This window comes from Fukomys damarensis, unplaced genomic scaffold (assembly GCF_012274545.1).
Source record: "Fukomys damarensis isolate Sample0158 unplaced genomic scaffold, DMR_v1.0_HiC HiC_scaffold_14, whole genome shotgun sequence".
Taxonomy (NCBI): Eukaryota; Metazoa; Chordata; class Mammalia; order Rodentia; family Bathyergidae; genus Fukomys; species Fukomys damarensis.
The window spans coordinates 10,093,199-10,110,273 of NW_022900926.1; the positions used below are offsets into that span (position 1 = coordinate 10,093,199).

At 40.5% G+C, this 17,075-nt stretch overlaps 1 protein-coding gene and 1 long non-coding RNA gene across 5 annotated transcripts in view; one reads left to right on the forward strand and one right to left on the reverse strand.

The window, feature by feature from the left end:
- LOC117286003 overlaps positions 1–6,267 on the reverse strand; it is a 71,253-nt gene extending 64,986 nt beyond the window's left edge. For both annotated transcript variants that reach the window (XR_004517123.1, XR_004517122.1), the window contains exon 1: positions 6,199–6,267. This is a non-coding gene — a long non-coding RNA (uncharacterized LOC117286003). The remainder of the gene's footprint in view (positions 1–6,198) is intronic.
- Lama2 (laminin subunit alpha 2) overlaps positions 1–17,075 on the forward strand; it is a 563,701-nt gene that overhangs the window by 527,053 nt on the left and 19,573 nt on the right. For all 3 annotated transcript variants that reach the window (XM_033763224.1, XM_033763225.1, XM_033763226.1), the window contains 4 exons: positions 3,050–3,226; positions 7,899–8,047; positions 12,583–12,759; positions 12,929–13,097. In XM_033763224.1, coding sequence (XP_033619115.1) covers positions 3,050–3,226; positions 7,899–8,047; positions 12,583–12,759; positions 12,929–13,097 — 672 coding nt within the window. The remainder of the gene's footprint in view (positions 1–3,049; positions 3,227–7,898; positions 8,048–12,582; positions 12,760–12,928; positions 13,098–17,075) is intronic.

A 17,075-nucleotide genomic window follows, 5' to 3' on the forward strand; every position in this document is an offset into this window, starting at 1 on the left:
CCCATTTCACAATGTCAGTAATCTTATTAGGATCTTCTGTATTATTGTAGATTATTCACACCAGAGAAACTATTCGGTATTTACACATGCATCTGTGCCTTATTTATTTCACTTAGGAGTATATCTTCAATATGTATCCATTTTCCTATGAATTAATCTATTTTCTCGTTCTTTATGGCTGAGTAATATTCCATTTTATAGAAAAAGCACATCTTCTTTATCCAGTTTCCAATGGATGGGCAAATGGGCTGTTTCTAAGTTTTAGCTATTACAAACTGTGCCGCTATAAACATGGGTGTGCATATATCACTGTGATATGATTCTTTTAGTTCTTTTGGAAATTTACCCAGCAGAGGAATGGCTGGGTCAAATGGAACCTCTAGTCCCAGCTCTTTGAGGTTTCTCCATATTCATTTCCATAGTGGTTGTACCAGTCTGCACTCCCACCAACAATGGAGAAGGGTTCATTTCTCCCCACAACCCCGCCAACATTTGTTATTGTGTGATTTCTTGATAGCAGCCATTCTTTGTGGGGTGAGGTGGAATCTCAGTATTGTTTTCATCTGCATCTCTCGAATGATCAGTGATGTGGAACATTTTTTCATATATTTACTTGCTGCTTTGTCTTCTTTGTCTGAGAAATGTCTGATCCTCAGTAGCACGGGAACTAGCAGATAGAATCAACAACTGGGATCTCATCTTATTAAAAAGCTTCTGTATTTCAAAAGAAACGATCAGCAGAACTAAGAGACAATCTACAATGTGGGAAAAATTTTTTACCAGCCACTCCTCAGACAAAGGACTATTATCAAGAATATATAAAGAACTCAAAACAATCAGCCCCCCCAAATATAAAGACCAGATTCAAAAATGGGCATCCGAAATGAACAGACATTTCTCAGACAAAGAAGTCACAGCATGTATCTTTAGTATTAATATCTCTTCTTTTTCTCTTGTCCTTTCCAACAATACTTTTCCTAGATTTCTGCTTCAATTTTCAATTGATATTATTTTTCTATTTCATTATATATTATTTTATATATTCCTATGTAGCTTTATTAGCAGCATTAACTTTTCTCTAGAATGTATTGCAAATTTAAACAAACAGCAAGTAGTACTTTATAGCATAACTACTAAGATATAGCATCTGTCCACAGTTTAGGAGTCTACTGTCTTGTCTTTGAAATAACATAGATGAGGACCTGTGGTATCCAAGGCCCCCCAAAAGATTTGTTGACATGGAATGCAACAACTCTGGTTAACTGAATTTCTCAGGATCTCTCTGATACCAAAGCACGCTACAGGCACCCTGGTTCAGCTGGACCGTTCTGCACTGTCTCTTCCTGATCCAGATGTGGAAAAGACCCAGGACATAACTTTGCTCCATTAAAATACCTATAAGCAGAAGCCAACAGTCAACAACAAACATTAGTAGGAATTTTATAGGAACTCCATAGGGACGAGCATTGTCAACTAAGAAAATGTTCACTATAAAGCACAAATTTTTAATTACCCTGCTATGGTACAGCTATCTGTTTTGGCTGCTTCTTCTAAATAAAATTATTTTAAAGTACTCCAGTACTTGGAGGAAATGAAGAGAGGACAGGAAAAAGAAAAGTGAAGCTGCCTTCAGAGCAGTAGAGGTTAAAGCGTGGAGCAGAGTTCTCAGTGTCTTCTCTGTTCACAGCCACGGTCTCCGGTTGAGAACTGGCTTAGGAGTCAGGAAGAGAGAATACAGCCAGAATTACACTGAAGGGCCTAGCCTGGCTTCAGAAGGAAATTTTGACTAAGAAAAGCCCAGCTCTCATCCATATGCGTGAGATGAGAGCCTTTCCAGAACCCGAGCGGCCTGTGACCACAGAAATGGTGCTCCTGTCACGGCACCGCCCCGCAACCAGGAAGCATTTCATGACCACAGTGGGCAGCCGATGTGGGCAAACACTGAAAAAGCAGTTTTATCTGAATTATCAGAAACTCCCTGACTTGAAAATTGGAACAGAAGGTAGACAGTGCATTTTTACCAACTCTTCTGTCTTTAACTGGGCTTGAAACTCCAGGGAAGGACAAATAGCCCACGTGAGAAGATGCCTTGCTTTTACTCAGTAAGATCCAGGACTTTCAGGATGAATGTTTTAAGCATTTTACATGCTCAACGGTGTGCTGTGCTTGAATAAATGCTAGAACATTTACACTGTGGGATGAACTCCAGCCATTAAAATTGCCCTTACTGATAGATACCTACCACGTGTGTAAATGAAAAAAGATGAAACAATGCAGTGTGACTGTCACGATTCCATTTAAATGTGCAGAAGAGTCCAGAGAGAGAGGGTGAGGTTGGAAAGGTGTGATGAATGAATGAATGAATTCTGCAGGGCTCTAATGCTTCTGCACAGCTTTGGGAAGGACAGAGAACTTTCTTCCTATTGCACTTTGTCACCTTTTGAAGCACAGATTTATTAACTTTATGACCAGCAAGAGCAATGTTATTATTTTCATTGTGAGGGAAAAAAACTGGACAAAGAATGTTTTGTTCATTTACTTTTGAGATTTGAGTTGTATTTGATTTCTAAAAATTATTCTAGAGAGCGTTTATACACTTGAGAGTAACGGACATCTTTCTCATCGACTCCTCGTGAAGAATATAGACATGCACTGTGCTCGCACGCATCTTTAAAATACAAAAAAGGAACAGGTACAGCATATTCAAGAGGTGAATTATAGTATTTCAAGGAAGACAATAATATAGATTTAAACTGAAAGAAAATGTCTTCTACCAATGATGTTCTTAATATTTTAAATCAAAAATTCCAAATGAAAAGCCAAGGCCAGAATTTTATTTTAAACCAATCTGCTCAGAAGATTCAAAGTCATAACTAGAAATAACATTTCTTCAGTTGCCTTTCAGTTTTCCATGCAACTATGGGTTTTTGTGCTTCTAACGCCACGGTGTATTTTATTGTCACACTGAGTGCATGAGAAGGGAGAATAAGATGGAGAGGCTGACTTAAATTTTCATGTCTGACCATTCCTTCTTTTCCTTCCCCCACAGAACGTGTACACTGTGAGCTTCCCCAAGCCAGGTTTCGTGGAGCTGGCTCCTGTGCCCATTGGTGTAGGGACTGAAATCAATCTGTCCTTCAGCACCAAGAAGGAATCGGGGATCATCCTCCTGGGAAGTACGGGGTCCCCGATACCGCCCAGGAGGAAACGGAGGCAGACTGGACAGGTACCCACCCAGCTCAGTGCTTTTGCATTTGTAGATTTATATCTTGTAGCTCTCATCTTAGCTAACCGAGACTAACATTCTGCCCTCCTGTCGGCCTATTGATTCTCTCAGGTCATTTTCTTAGGACAGTCATCTTCTCTAGATTTTCCTGTGGGCCACTTCCAGGTTTGAGTTGCGCCCCTCTCTGCACTGTATTTCACATGGGTCCATATACACAAAGACAAAAGCTTGATTCAAGTTGTATTCACATTTCCTGGTCTCTCGGTCTGACTTTATGCCAGATCTGTGCATACTCAGCTAGAATTCCTTAAATTTACGTTTAAAGAATTTCTTCCAGTATCAGTCCCCCAGGTACTCGCTGAGGCTATAGTATGTGGAGCCTGACCCTTCCCACCTTCTGTGGGCACAGAGAAGATGGGAAGGGGCCTGCGCAGGAGAGGCCCACAGAGCAAACCACCATGGACAGAGGTCATTACACCTTCAGGGTATTCAGGTAAAACTTCAAGAGCACCCTCTTTATGAGGACACATCCGGAGTATCTGTTCTCTTCGGTTGGGTACTGTGGCTTGAACCCAGGCCCCTTGCGCTGAGCTGCATTGCCAACCCTTTCCTTATTGAGACAGGACCACGCTAAGTTTCTGAGCTAAAACTTGCAATGCACTTGCTTCAGCTTCCCCGAGTGCTAAAAATACACATGTGTGTGAAGCGAGGGCAGGGATATGGGGAAAAAATGAGAACCAAGACTTATCCTGTAAAGGTACAAGATCCCAATGATAAATGTAACTGTATTGTTTGCTTTAAATGTACCAATAAACTTAACAGGAAAAAAAAAAAAAAGAATACAGGTGTGTGCCAACATACCGAGTATTGAGTACTTATGTCCCCTAAGTGTTTGATTCTACTAAAAGCAATCGCTCAGCTACCAGATTTGAGTGTCAGAACACTTTACCCCCTTGGTATTTCCTTAGTCTCTTCAAGCATATTTTAAAATTTGATTTCTTCTACTTGATCTCATTTTTGTCAGGGAAAGGGCTCATAGTTTACCATGATCAGAAGGTTGAAAGGCTTTACAAATACATCCTTAAATATGCCCACACCTTGTAAATTAGGTCATGCAATTTTTTATTTTATACGTCTTTTAAATCTTAAAATGTAATGCTACTAGTCAATAATACACTAAAAATAAAATATGATTTCTTTCTCTAAACATAATAAATTCTACACAAAAGTATTAGCAAACAGAATCAAAACCTGTACAACCAGGAGTAATTTGTGTTATTCCAGAAATGAAGGAGTGGCTTACTACTAGAAAATCTAAAACTCATAAATATATATCTAGAAAATGGGTAAAACTTAACAACCATTCATGAATTTTAAAAATTACATAGTAAACTAAGCAAAAGAGACATTTTAAGCTGTCTATAAAAAGACCAAAGTGAACATTCTTGATAGGAATATGTTACAAAATGTTCAATAAAAGAAAAGGATGACTGTTATTTCCACTGATTTTAGCCAGTGCAATAAGAAAAGAATGAGTAGATATAATGCAAGAATAAGTACATAATTTAAGAATAAATATAACAAATTTAACAATGCATTTATGCAGAGAAAATCATAAGATTTTCCTGAAAGACATTAAAGTAGCACCATAAATTGGGCATATTCAACACATTAATGAACAATAAAACTTAATATTAGAAATTTGTTCATTCTCTTTGAAATCATATATAGATTCAGTTTTGAGAAAATATCACTTGTCTTTATTCAGATTAGGACAAGCTAATTCTTAAATTATATCAAAAAACAAAAACTCCCAAAACTCCTGAACTACAAGAACCAGGTGGTAGGGCTGTCCTACTTGGTATCAGGACATTAAAAGCTAGAGTTTTTTTTTATTGTAAAAATGTGATCTTTATTCATGGAAAATCCTACCCTGGTGAAACACAGTAGGGAACCAGCTTAGATGGAAATGACATTTGACCACCATTGTCATGCAGAGTGTTCTGCTCAGTGAATGATATCAGAGTATTTATCTATATGGAAAAAAATGAAACTCATTCTACATCAAACCAAACCAAACAATAAAGTAAAGTAAAATATTTCTAGTGAATTAGTATTAAATTTGGGAGGAAAGATCTTTAAAATTTTTCAGAAAAATATAGAAGGATCACTTTCGGTCTTGAGGAAGAGAATGATTTATTGAGCAAAACAACATTGTAATCAGAGCTGCATTAATATTCAAACTCTCTGATCATCAGAAAACACAAAACAGCCTGATTATGTAACCTACAAAAAGCTAGCAACCACTATATAAAAGTAACATAAACTAATAAGTAAAAGAGAGAAGCATATAACAATGGACAAAAGCTACGAAGGGACATTTCATAGAAGAGAAAAGATTGATTTCAAAATGTTTTTTTAAAATGTTCAGCCTCAGCATGATGAGGGAAATGCAACTCTACCCACACTGTCCTAAAGACCTTGATCAAAGGGAACTCTTAGTCACTGCCAACAGAACAGCTACAGTCACTTTGGAAGATGATTTGACACAGTCTTATGAGGTGCACATGTGCTTGGTGACACACCAAGAATTCCACTCCCAGGTACGCCCGACACTCTGCACAGATGCACAAGAGACCTGTACCGGAATCTTCACAGAAGCATTTCCTACAATGACAGAAAAACCGGACACAACCCAAACATTCTTCAGCTGGAAAACAGATAAGCGTAGCAGCGCTTTTGCGTAACAGCAGTTGTAATGAGGGCAAATGAAAAGTAACCAAGACGATGTGGGTGAATAGAAACGACATAGAAATGAAAACGCACCACGTACTGTGTGATACCATTCTTCTAGACTCCTAGGATAAGAAGCACGAAGCAACGCATTATTTGCAGGTGCATGTGTGAATTTGCAAATATCATTTTTCAAAAGCAGGGTAATCATAAACATAAAAATCGACTTTAATGGTTACCTGTGAAGTGGGAAGCAGGGCAGTGGATCAAGAAGAAGCTCCTAGTAGATAAAACTGTATTTTCCTAAATTGAGCAGTAGATTCATGGGCAGATTTCCTGCAGTGAGGCACAGCTTCATCATTTACGTGTGTGCCACTGACAGTGTGAGTCATAATAAATGTTTGGAGAGTAGGAGAGGAAACTTCATTTCCTACTGCACATTATAACCACTGAATAAATATAAAATGTAATGGCTCTCTTAGATTATTTATCCTTTTATCTTAAAATTTTAAATTAATTTTTGACTATAGCAAATGATAAGTTAGTTATAGAAAAGGATCAGACCAAGCATCCTGAAATATATTTCCAGGAAAGAATATGTGTTTTCTTGGTCATTCTTAAATAATTAAGCACCATCTACTGGCTTTACATGTCTCCTCCTCAAGACTAAGTAAACAGAATTGAATTGCCATCTGCCAGGATAGTTCTTGCAACAGAACACATTCCTCTTCGAACTATGAAAATTAGGACACATTAAACACTAGTATAGTACAAAGTAAATCGGAAGCGAAATTTTCATGATAATGAATATCGAGTTTTTTAAATCAAACTGTAATTGCTACCCCAAAGACGAAACAATGTGAAGCACTGCGGGTCTGCTGTAGAATCAGTGCTGACTACAGGGATGTCATGGAAGTGTCAGAGCCCACGGTTTTGACAGCCACAGGGTTATATGAGATTGTGTTCTGCCAAAAGGGTTTGAGATACCAGACGTTCCCGTCAGCTAAGCAGTTTTTCAGCGACGGGTTTGTGGTTGCCCTTCGGAGGACAGCGAGTGCTGATCTGTGCAGAGGCTTCCAGCATTTTGTGCTAGGCACCACCTGCGTGTAGAATTTAGAGAATTACTGGAAACATGGCGGCGTTGATCAGAACCATCGCTGCTGCCACTGATCCCTCGTGGGGGACCGAGTTATTGTTGCGCCGCAGGTGTCCCAGTAGCCAGAAGAAAGGGAAGTGCATGTGGCGTCAGCTTTGGGAATGAAGACTGCATTCAAGCTCCCCAGGGTTCATAATCGGATAGCAAAACCATGCTGGTTGCCATGGCAACAAAAGCACAGAGAAAGCAGGCAGGTTTGCGGATGAAAAATTCTCTCCCTTCTTTCTAAACGTGGGAGACAAGTTACATGTTTGTGATAGCAATCTCTTCCACCGGATCGGAGAATAAATTGAAGCCCGAACACTCGAAATGCCATGAGGTGGAGAGTGGCTCTGCGGGTCAGAAGTGAGGTACCACTTAGGAACACAGGGAGGGGCTCGGTGGACACACCTCTGTGTCCTGGCCCGTTTTGTAAGTTAGAGGAGCAACACAAGCTCCGCTCTTATGTTCAGCATCACAGCCTGCTTGGCTCAGAACAGCTACATTACTTTCTTTCCACATCCTCTGAAAAGCAAAAACAGTAAATGACTAAAGAGAGATTTCCAGCTACTTTAACAACTCTGTTTGAGAAAAGACTGTGTCATAATTTCTTAGGTATAGTCTCAAGACAGATGATTCTCTGTCACTACATCATAGATGGCACACTCTGGTTGAATCCTTTTTTGGGGGGTGGGTACCGGGGATCGAACTCAGGACATTACACTTGCGAGGCAGGTGGTGAGACCACTGAGCCAAATCCCCGGCCCCTCCTGTTCAATCTCTGATACCCATGTGTTGTTTCAGGCCTACTATGCCATCCTCCTCAACAAAGGCCGGCTGGAGGTGCACCTCTCCACGGGGACACGGACAATGAGGAAAACCGTCATCAGACCAGAGCCAAGTCTGTTTCATGATGGGAGAGAACATTCCGTTCATGTGGAGAGAACACAGGGGTATTTATCCACTTGAGAGCTTACTGTTGTGACTAATGTCAACATCTCTGTTAGCCTCAGTTGCCCCCTGAGTCTCCGTGTGTGTGTGTGTGTGTGTGTGTGTACACATTGTGCATCTTGAATGAGGAAGTAGTTTAATTTCCTCTTTCTATGTTTCATGCTTGGGGAACCTTGTTTACTCATGTCCTTCAGAATTCTGCTCCTAACATTTTTATTTGCTGCAGTTCTCCTGCCCACCTTTAGAACAACTAGATGCAACTTCTGAAGCTATAGACTTAAAAACTCCCTCCCTCTGCACCTCTCCAATGTTCTCCTTCTCCAATAAGGTGTACACCTAGTGAACAGGCAGAACAGCTCAGTTGGAGCCAGCAGCCTTGCGCAGCTACTATTTCATTCAGGTTCCAAAGCGTTTGTGGCAGCTACTTAGAAACCTGTCATGCATAGGGAGTGTGGTGGCAGCTGCTCCACCCACTGAGCCTTTTGTGTGCCTGCCTCATCCTGTCCCTTCCCTGCAGGGAGAGGATAAGAGGAGAATGGTGGCCACCCTGAAATCTATCCATGGAGCTCACCTCTCTGCAGACCCATGGGGCACCTGCCTCCCAGCATGGAGCCAGCGAAATTTCTTTAGCAGTGCACAAGCTCATTTCTCATTACTGCAAAATGTTACCAGACTTATATTCACTTCCTTGGCAAAGGTATCTATAAGTTTCAACAAAATACAGTACCACAGCTCAGAGAGGTAATTAGCTCAGAAGAACAATTGGAACAAAGAGAAACAGAAGCCCAGAGCCTTCGGATTCATAAACCTCCAAAGCACTTATTAGACTGATGGCATAGAAAAGAGATGGAAATCAAATTTTAAGGAACCTCAAAATGCAGAGAGTATTTTGAATGCAACAAACGTATGAATGGGGAGCAATTGGTCAAATAACCAGTTGCTATTCTATAGTTAAAGATCTATATTTTCTAATTATCCTATCATGTGGATAGCAGTTTAGACAAGTAGTAAGGATTTCTTACCTTCTAAGTTACTGGTGAAACTGCCTTACTGATTTTGTTATTATGTAGAGCATTAGGTTGTGGGCTAAAGTGATACTAAGCATTCATGTTGAGTAACTACAAACTGAGATGTTAGAAACCACGATTAAGATAAATGACGGATGGATATTTGGATAAACTTGGAACTTTTGCTGACCTAATACCCAGATATTATAGACATGATTTCTAGGGAGAAAGGCAGACTGGATTTTCTCATTTGAATCCTAAAGAATGTTTCCGAATGCCAGTTTTACATGTCTTCTAGACTAGATTTTAGGCTCTTTGCCAAACTTTAATCCTCCTTATTATGGGAAAGAGTTTTTAAAGTGAAGAACTTAAAATAGGCAAATGCATATTTGGGAAATGTAGTCGACCCCCCCAAATTTAGAAATTCCCAAATGTATTATGATGTTGTACCAAGATATCCTTTTAACAGGTGTTCAGAAAGGGCATTTTACTGTGCCAACTTCACAGCTGTTGACCATAAATCCAACCTTTATTTGATTAAGCTTGGTGTAAAGAACATCCCTGAAAACTGGTCATTCGGTTAATTGGCCATATAAACAAACAGTTTTGCCACTCACTGTTAATTACAGGATAATGTACTGGACATATTAGTGTGTATTCACTGAACTCTGTGCCAAACAAGAACACATTTGCTATCCAAACATCTTACTTAAAGCTCTGAGGTCAAAATATGATTGTCTCCTACTCTGTACGGAAGCACTGATTAACTGGAGATCGCAGATGCCCACGTAAATTCCACTCGGAAACGTATCAGTGCTTTGTATGCCAATCCACTTCTCTGGACTGGATCAAATAGAGGCAATCCTTTAACTATTTTAAACGTGTGCTAGACGTATGTTAGAACCCTTTCACAAGGATGAGAAAGAAGTAACTAACTTGCCCCGGACTGCATACTGGAAACCACACAGTAGGTTACAATCCCAGCCACGCATAAATACCTTTGTACCTTTATGCAACCTTAAAGATTCGTATGATTTCTTGTTGATTTTGATGAACTGTGACTAATTTGGAAAGATTCGGCTCAACCGAGCATTGTTGAGACTGCAATTGGCAGTCATCATTTCTTTTCCTAAAGCCTTGGATAAAATGATGATTTTTAATACCACCTTGTAAAATAGTTGGAATTTTACCAATTTGTGGGGCAACACTTTTAGAGTTGACCTTTCCTCTCCCTGCCTTGCCTCTTTTTGCTCCTCCTCCTTCAATCTCTTTCTTTTCCACTCCTTCCTCTGGTAAAGTCTTACCTCAGTTGGTTTTGTTATCTAATTTCTGGGTACTCTGATGACCTTTCCCTGTCATAACTCCTTTGCCACGTGCCCCTTCCCCTGGAGTGATCCCAGTGGCCAGCAGTCCTAGAGACAAAAACATTAAATCTCGAAGCCCTGAAACAGCTGTGTAGGCAACTTCTTAGGAGAAATCGAGTTGAGTCTCATTTCTGTGAAAGCATTCTCCATGCGAGTCTACAATGGGGCTAAGGACCACGAAGTTCCATCAAATGTTTCAGCAGTAATTTGGGGTTACCACAATGAGATCATGATGTGGACTCTACAGTTCAAACATTTGCTTGCTTAATGACCAAAATGTGTTCAATCAAAATTTTTCATTTTATTTTTTGTGTAAATGACAAATGTCGAGGTGCTTCTTTTACTGTGTTCTTCCACACACGCGTGACATTTGGTGGTGGCTTAAAAACATCTTGGACCAATATGTCAAACAAGTAAGGAACAGAGTGTAAGTAATAAAACATTTAATTATGAAGTGCCAACCACTGAAGTTGTAAAAGAAAGAACTGATGCAGCTGATCACTCACAATACGGATAGGTAGTGCAACATTTAAAGTGGTAGTTTGCACAAAGTAGTTCCTCAGCAAAAAAAAAAAAAAGTTAAATAAAACACCGGAATTATTATGGACCTGTTAATAATATCCTTCTCTACCAAAGAACTGAGTAAATTAGTGCTTTTATTAAGTAAGACAGCCTTGGGGAAAACCTTGAATTAAGTAGGAAGATGATCTTTAATAGCGGCAGAAGGAGCCAGGGATTTAGCTCAGTGGTGCTATGCCTGCCTGGCAAGCTAAGGGTCCTCAGTTCAATCCCCGCTACTGAGAAAAAAAACAAAAAAATAGTGGTATGAACCTTTCCTTGGACTCCTTGGGAGTACCATTCCATCATGTTTGTAAGAGGTTGCATGGAGTCCAAGAACAAAAAGGTATGGGAAGGAGGACTTCTCAGTGAGTCACACACACCCAGGAGTGAGTGGTTTTCTAAAAGTCTCGAACCACCAACCCTCTTGGCAATGAAGTCGAACCTCTTAATCTTTGCCAATGCATTCTTTTTTTTTAAGAGTCTGGTTTAAAAAGAAAGTCATCTCTCTCTACTTTCCCTTTGAAACTAAATCTGGTTGGCCCCTCTACACCCCTTGAAGAGTGACATTTTGAGCCATTATAAAATCTACCTTTGTTCTATTTTCTTACTTTTGAAGAGTGCCAAAGTGGATCCGTGGTTCAGTGGCAATTCAGAGCATCATGTTCTTATTCATCATTAGCAATTGTATGTGTGGGTTTTCTCTTTCTTACAAAATCAAGTTAAGATGACATGTTAGGACTGAGCCCCCCCCACCCGGCCAAGTACTTTGGTTTTCTCTTCAGATAGAAAGTGAGTTTTCAATAATCCATTTATAACCCTGGGGCTAGTGAGTAATACTTGTGACTAATGGCATCATGATGCCTGTTGGGTCTTGGCACAAAACCGGCTTGCTCTAAAAAAGAGAAAATGCCTTCAGCCATTTTCATCTTCCCATGTTGTCTTTTGATTCTTTGCCCCAGGAACCAAGGATTGTTGTAAATAAGTAGCATGAGGTTCTCGATTAGCAGTGTGTGTTATCTCTCATCAGCAAATTAAGAAAATTAATGAAACATCCACTAAGGAAAATCATCGCAAGGAACAATCAGCATGGTGTTCTTACTCACTTCTTCTACTCAAAACCCGGCAGCTGCATTCTGTCTAAAACATCCTGAGTGTCTGCTGTTCATTCCTGCAGTCTCAGCTCTCAGGAGCACAGTTTGTCTCCTAGCGAGAAGATAATAGCCTGCACAAACTGAGAAGTAAAGAGCCACACAAAATGTGACCCCACACCGGGCTAAGCCCACTGATCTTTCAGCAGTTGGGCTGAAACAGCACACCAGCCTGGGTGCTCTTAGCTCACGGGTGCGGCTGCCGACTCTACCCGAGACTCACATTGCTGCTATGACATTGCTTGGTTTTGGCAAACTTTCAGGGAGAGTTCATAAGAGACGTGTGGTACAAAATTCTGGGAAACAGTAACATTTCTTCCATACCCATAGAGCCACCTGTCACCCAATCTGGGCTCACATCAGAGGTATTGGAATGAGCAACGAGGGGTGGCAGGAAAAGGATTTCCCACTGTATTGAACACTGATTTATATTCATTTCTTGAACGTATTTTGTCAGCCTCTTCACGGTTCAAGTCGATGAAAACCGAAGACATACGCAAAATCTGACCATTGAGCAGCCCATTGAAGTCAAAAAGCTTTTCGTGGGGGGCGCTCCACCTGAATTTCAACCTTCCTCGATCCAGAATATCCCTTCTTTTGAAGGCTGTGTGTGGAATCTTGTTATTAACTCTGTGTAAGTTACTTTATGTTTTTTTATTTGATGGGGAAGAGATCCATGAAGATCTTTAATGCACACATAGCCTACTGCTCAAAGGAGGCATGGAGAAGATGTCACTTAATTGTAAAAAAAGGAAAACAGAGAAAAATATATTATTATAATATATAATTTTAATTTTTTTTAGTCCCATGGACTTTGCACGGCCTGTATCCTTCAAAAATGCGGACATCGGTCGCTGTGCCCATCAGAAACCTGGGGAGGATGAAGAAGGAACCTTTCCAGCAGAAGTCCTCATCCCGCCAGAGCCAGTGGCCACCCCAGCCCTCCCTGCACCAACGCCCGCGCTGGCACACGTAAGTGGGCCCATTCCCGTTCTCTGGGCTGTCAGCCAGCTCTGAGTCACTTCCCGAAAAGTTGTCCCGGATGTCTAGGGTATAGTAAACTCCACTGCCAGAGTGGGAGGAAGCATGACCTGTCTGCAAAGATCTGTGCACATCTTCCTTGGAATAGTCCTTTTATTTATACATCTGCCCTCCTTTACTTTTTGTGTTTAAGAAATTGTACATTTTAAGTCGAAAATTTGCAAAGCACAGAAATATCCAGAATCAAAAATAAAAGGCACTCAAAATGGCAGTATACAGAGGTGATCAGGTCAGTTTCAGGCCCTTTTACTGGCATTTTACACAGTGGTTCTCACACCACATATAACATTTGTATCCCAATCTTAAAAACTAGTAATACACAGTTAGAACAATGTTTTTCTAAGCATCATGTAAAGGTGTATGTCTAATATGATTTTCTGTGATGTGTGTACACAGTACACTCAAACACAATACACATAAGAGCTTGTGTTCTTGTCATACAATCTGGGTTCAAGTCCCAGCTTTCCAACCTACCTACTGTGTAAATTTGCCACTCTGGGCCTCCCTTTCCTCATTTGTAGGTGAAGAGATGAATCACACATATGTCAGATTGCTACGATCACATTTTTAAAAGACCGCTGTTCACCAAGAACCTGGCATAGACCAAGCATTTAATATATCGCATAATCGGTATACATTAATGATGATAAGGGCTGGGGTTTTTTTCAAGTATTTACTGTGTCAGGCACTAGCTAAACAATTTCTTTTCAGTGTTACACAGAACTCTCTCGACAGCTCTGTAAAGTACAAATTGTGCATCCACTTTTAGTAGATTCGCTAAGTGCGAGCTGTCTTGAGTCACTAACCAACTCATTCAGTGAGTAAATGTCAAGATAGGAATTTTAATCCAGGGAATCCGGCTCCAGAGTCCAGCTTGCTCCCGCTGTGACATTCTCCTCTTGTGATTTACTCTACTCTGAGTGGCCCACGGCGGGATATTTAGAGTGCTCCTAGCTTGTCGTTATTAGAAAGTATACTCTGGTGAGCACTTCTGTGAATGAAGCCTTTTCACCATTTCTGATTGTTTTCTTAAACTAGATTCTTAGATGAGGAGTTATGCAACCAAAGGATGAGGATGTCCGAGGCTTTCCATATACGTAAAGTACCTTCTCCAAAGGTCACATCAACTTAGATTCTCAGCACCCGAGATCAAAGAGGGTCAGATTCACCCTCTTCCCAGAATCATATCTATGATTCACTGCTTCAGCGTCTTCTCCAAACCTGGTCATTTATTCTGAGCATCGTGTCAGCCTCTGTGACACTCCTCCTTTGCCTACTACAGAGTTACTGTAAAAACAGTGTGTGTGTGTGGAAGTTCTTGGAGAACCGGAAGAAAGGCATCCACCAAGATGCCCCAAGGAATACCTCCATTTACTGGTCAATTCGTGTATGTCCTGTATCCTGGTGACATTCTATATCCATTGTCTCATTCGGTCTCCACAAGCTATTACTTATTTATATTAGTGTCATCTCACAAAAGAAAATATCTAAGATCATGCACCAGTGATCTTGGATGGCCATCAGTGATGCTGGGTGATTTTCCCCAAAGCATCGCTGAGATCCTCTAGTGTCTTTCAGAAAGGTTCCTTCCAATCTTTCATGATGTGGCTTCCATCTGGATCCTCCCCCAGCATGACCCACCTTCTCTTTCCCTTTTATCTCAAAATCATGAATAGATGATTTTGACCTTGGATTCCTCACATCTCCTTATAAAACCAGTTATAAAAGAAACAGAGCCTAATTTGTAAGCAACTAACTTAATTATACATCATAATCGGCAAGAGGCATAGAGACCATCTTGTCCAATCAGCTTCTTACACCTGGCCAGGAACTCCTTCTGTATGGTCACGGATGAGGACTGGCAAGCTCTGAAGACTTCACTCACTCATTTTCCAGCGCTGTTGAGCAGGCAGCCCTGGATGTTAGACAGCCTTTCCTTAGACTCAAGTCAGGATGCGATCCATAACTCCCATGTAATGATGGTGTTTCATAGCCATAATCACTAGCATAATCTTTTCAAGGATTTGAGAGTAGCAAATCTCTTCTGCTTCCTCTGCTAAATATACCATTAGTGCATATTTTTGTATTACCCAATTTCTAAGTCTCATATCCCCACTAATCAACATGTGAAGTTTGAAATATTTCTTTAAACATCTGTCACTTGGGGATTTAGCTCAGGGGTGCTGCCCTTGCCTCGCAGTGCAAGGTCCTGAGTTTGATTCCTGGTACCTCAAAAAAAAAAATTAAACATCTGAAACCTATATAGACTATATTACTCGACTCCTCAACATGAAATTTCCAGTTCGGGGGCAACACTGAGATCCCTTTATCTCTTGGTCCCTTATCATTCTTCTAGGAATTCAACTAAGAATGGTTAATGTTTATAAAGATGCACTGTGCTGCTTATTCCTAATGTTGTACCTTATTTGAGCAAACAAAACATTGTAAGCTTCATTAAAACTAGAATTTCCTGGCCGGGGATTTGGCTCAGTGGTTCCACCGTCTGTTTCGTAAGCACAAGGGCCCCAGTTCGATCCCTGGTACCAAAAAAGACAAACAAACAACAACAAACAACAACAACAACAACAACAACAACAACAACAAAAAACCTAGAATCTCTTTAGTTGGATCTCTCATCCTGCATGTGTTGGTTTGGTTTAGATTTTTACAGGAAATCCTTGCTGGCCTGCACTGACCACCTTACTTTCTATATGGTGGGGACATCACCATCATATCCTTCCATGCAGTCTAAAGATCACATTTTTCTGCAATGAGATATTTTACTATCTCTGAGTTCTAAACCTTGGAACCTTCTGGTATAATCCCAGTTTCCGCTTTCTCTCAACAGTATTTGGTTTGAGTTTTCCAAAAACATACTATTTCACAAGACGAAAACCCAAGACTGAATAGCAGCTCAACTGTTTGGTCTAGAAGGAATTATAAAGCATCATAACTAGAAAAGACCTTAAGTTACACATGAGAAAGCTTAAAATGATCCACGGTTACACACATCATGGGAGCTGGCACCAAACCCAGACATCTAAAGTTTACCTGTCTCCCTGTGTCTTGCACATTGTAGTTATTTATGACTTTTGTGGTCAGAATTACAATTTTAGAATGTCTCTTTCAATGTAATTTCTTACTGTCTTTTTTATAGGAAAATGAGTCATCTTTTTAAAGGTTACTAAAAGTTAGAGGCTTAGTGATTTATTTTATAACAAATATTTATTTTAAAGAGCCTAATAAATTTAAAGATGAATGAGATATTATCATTGCCAGCCAAAGAGAGAGACAGACAGACAGACAGACAGACAGATGGACAGAGAAAAAGAAAACTGACTTTTTTCCTACAGCCCACCTGAATTTACTCTGGCAGGTGACTTAACCCATTGAAAGATAAGTTAATAAGATCTCCCTTAATATTAGGAAGTAAGTTACACCTTGTATGCAAATCACCCAGCACAACACCTGGCCCTTGGTAGTACTCCATTGCTCTACTTTCTAGGTAAAAGTTAGTTTAACCCTGCACACGTTTGGAGTGGGAGCAAGCACTAGCCCAACCCAGAGAGGGTGCTGGGGAGTATCTTATCTTCAAGCCATTTCAAACTCTAGCCTGATATGAGCATTAGATCTTGTTATGGTTCAGATCTAAAATGCCCCTGAACAGTCTCGTGTTCAAAGCTGGGGCTTTTACAAGGTGATTGGCTCACGGGAACACTGGCTCCAAGCCACAGTGGAGGGACAGAGGAAAGCTGTCCATCATGTGTGGCCAAGAAGCACAGACAGGAGAAGTGCGGGACAAGAACACACGCTTCCAAGTCATGACCCCGTGACCCATCCCTTCTGACCAGGCCCCGCCTTGAACAGGAGACTTTGGGGACATTTTAAATCCAACCACGACAGATCTCA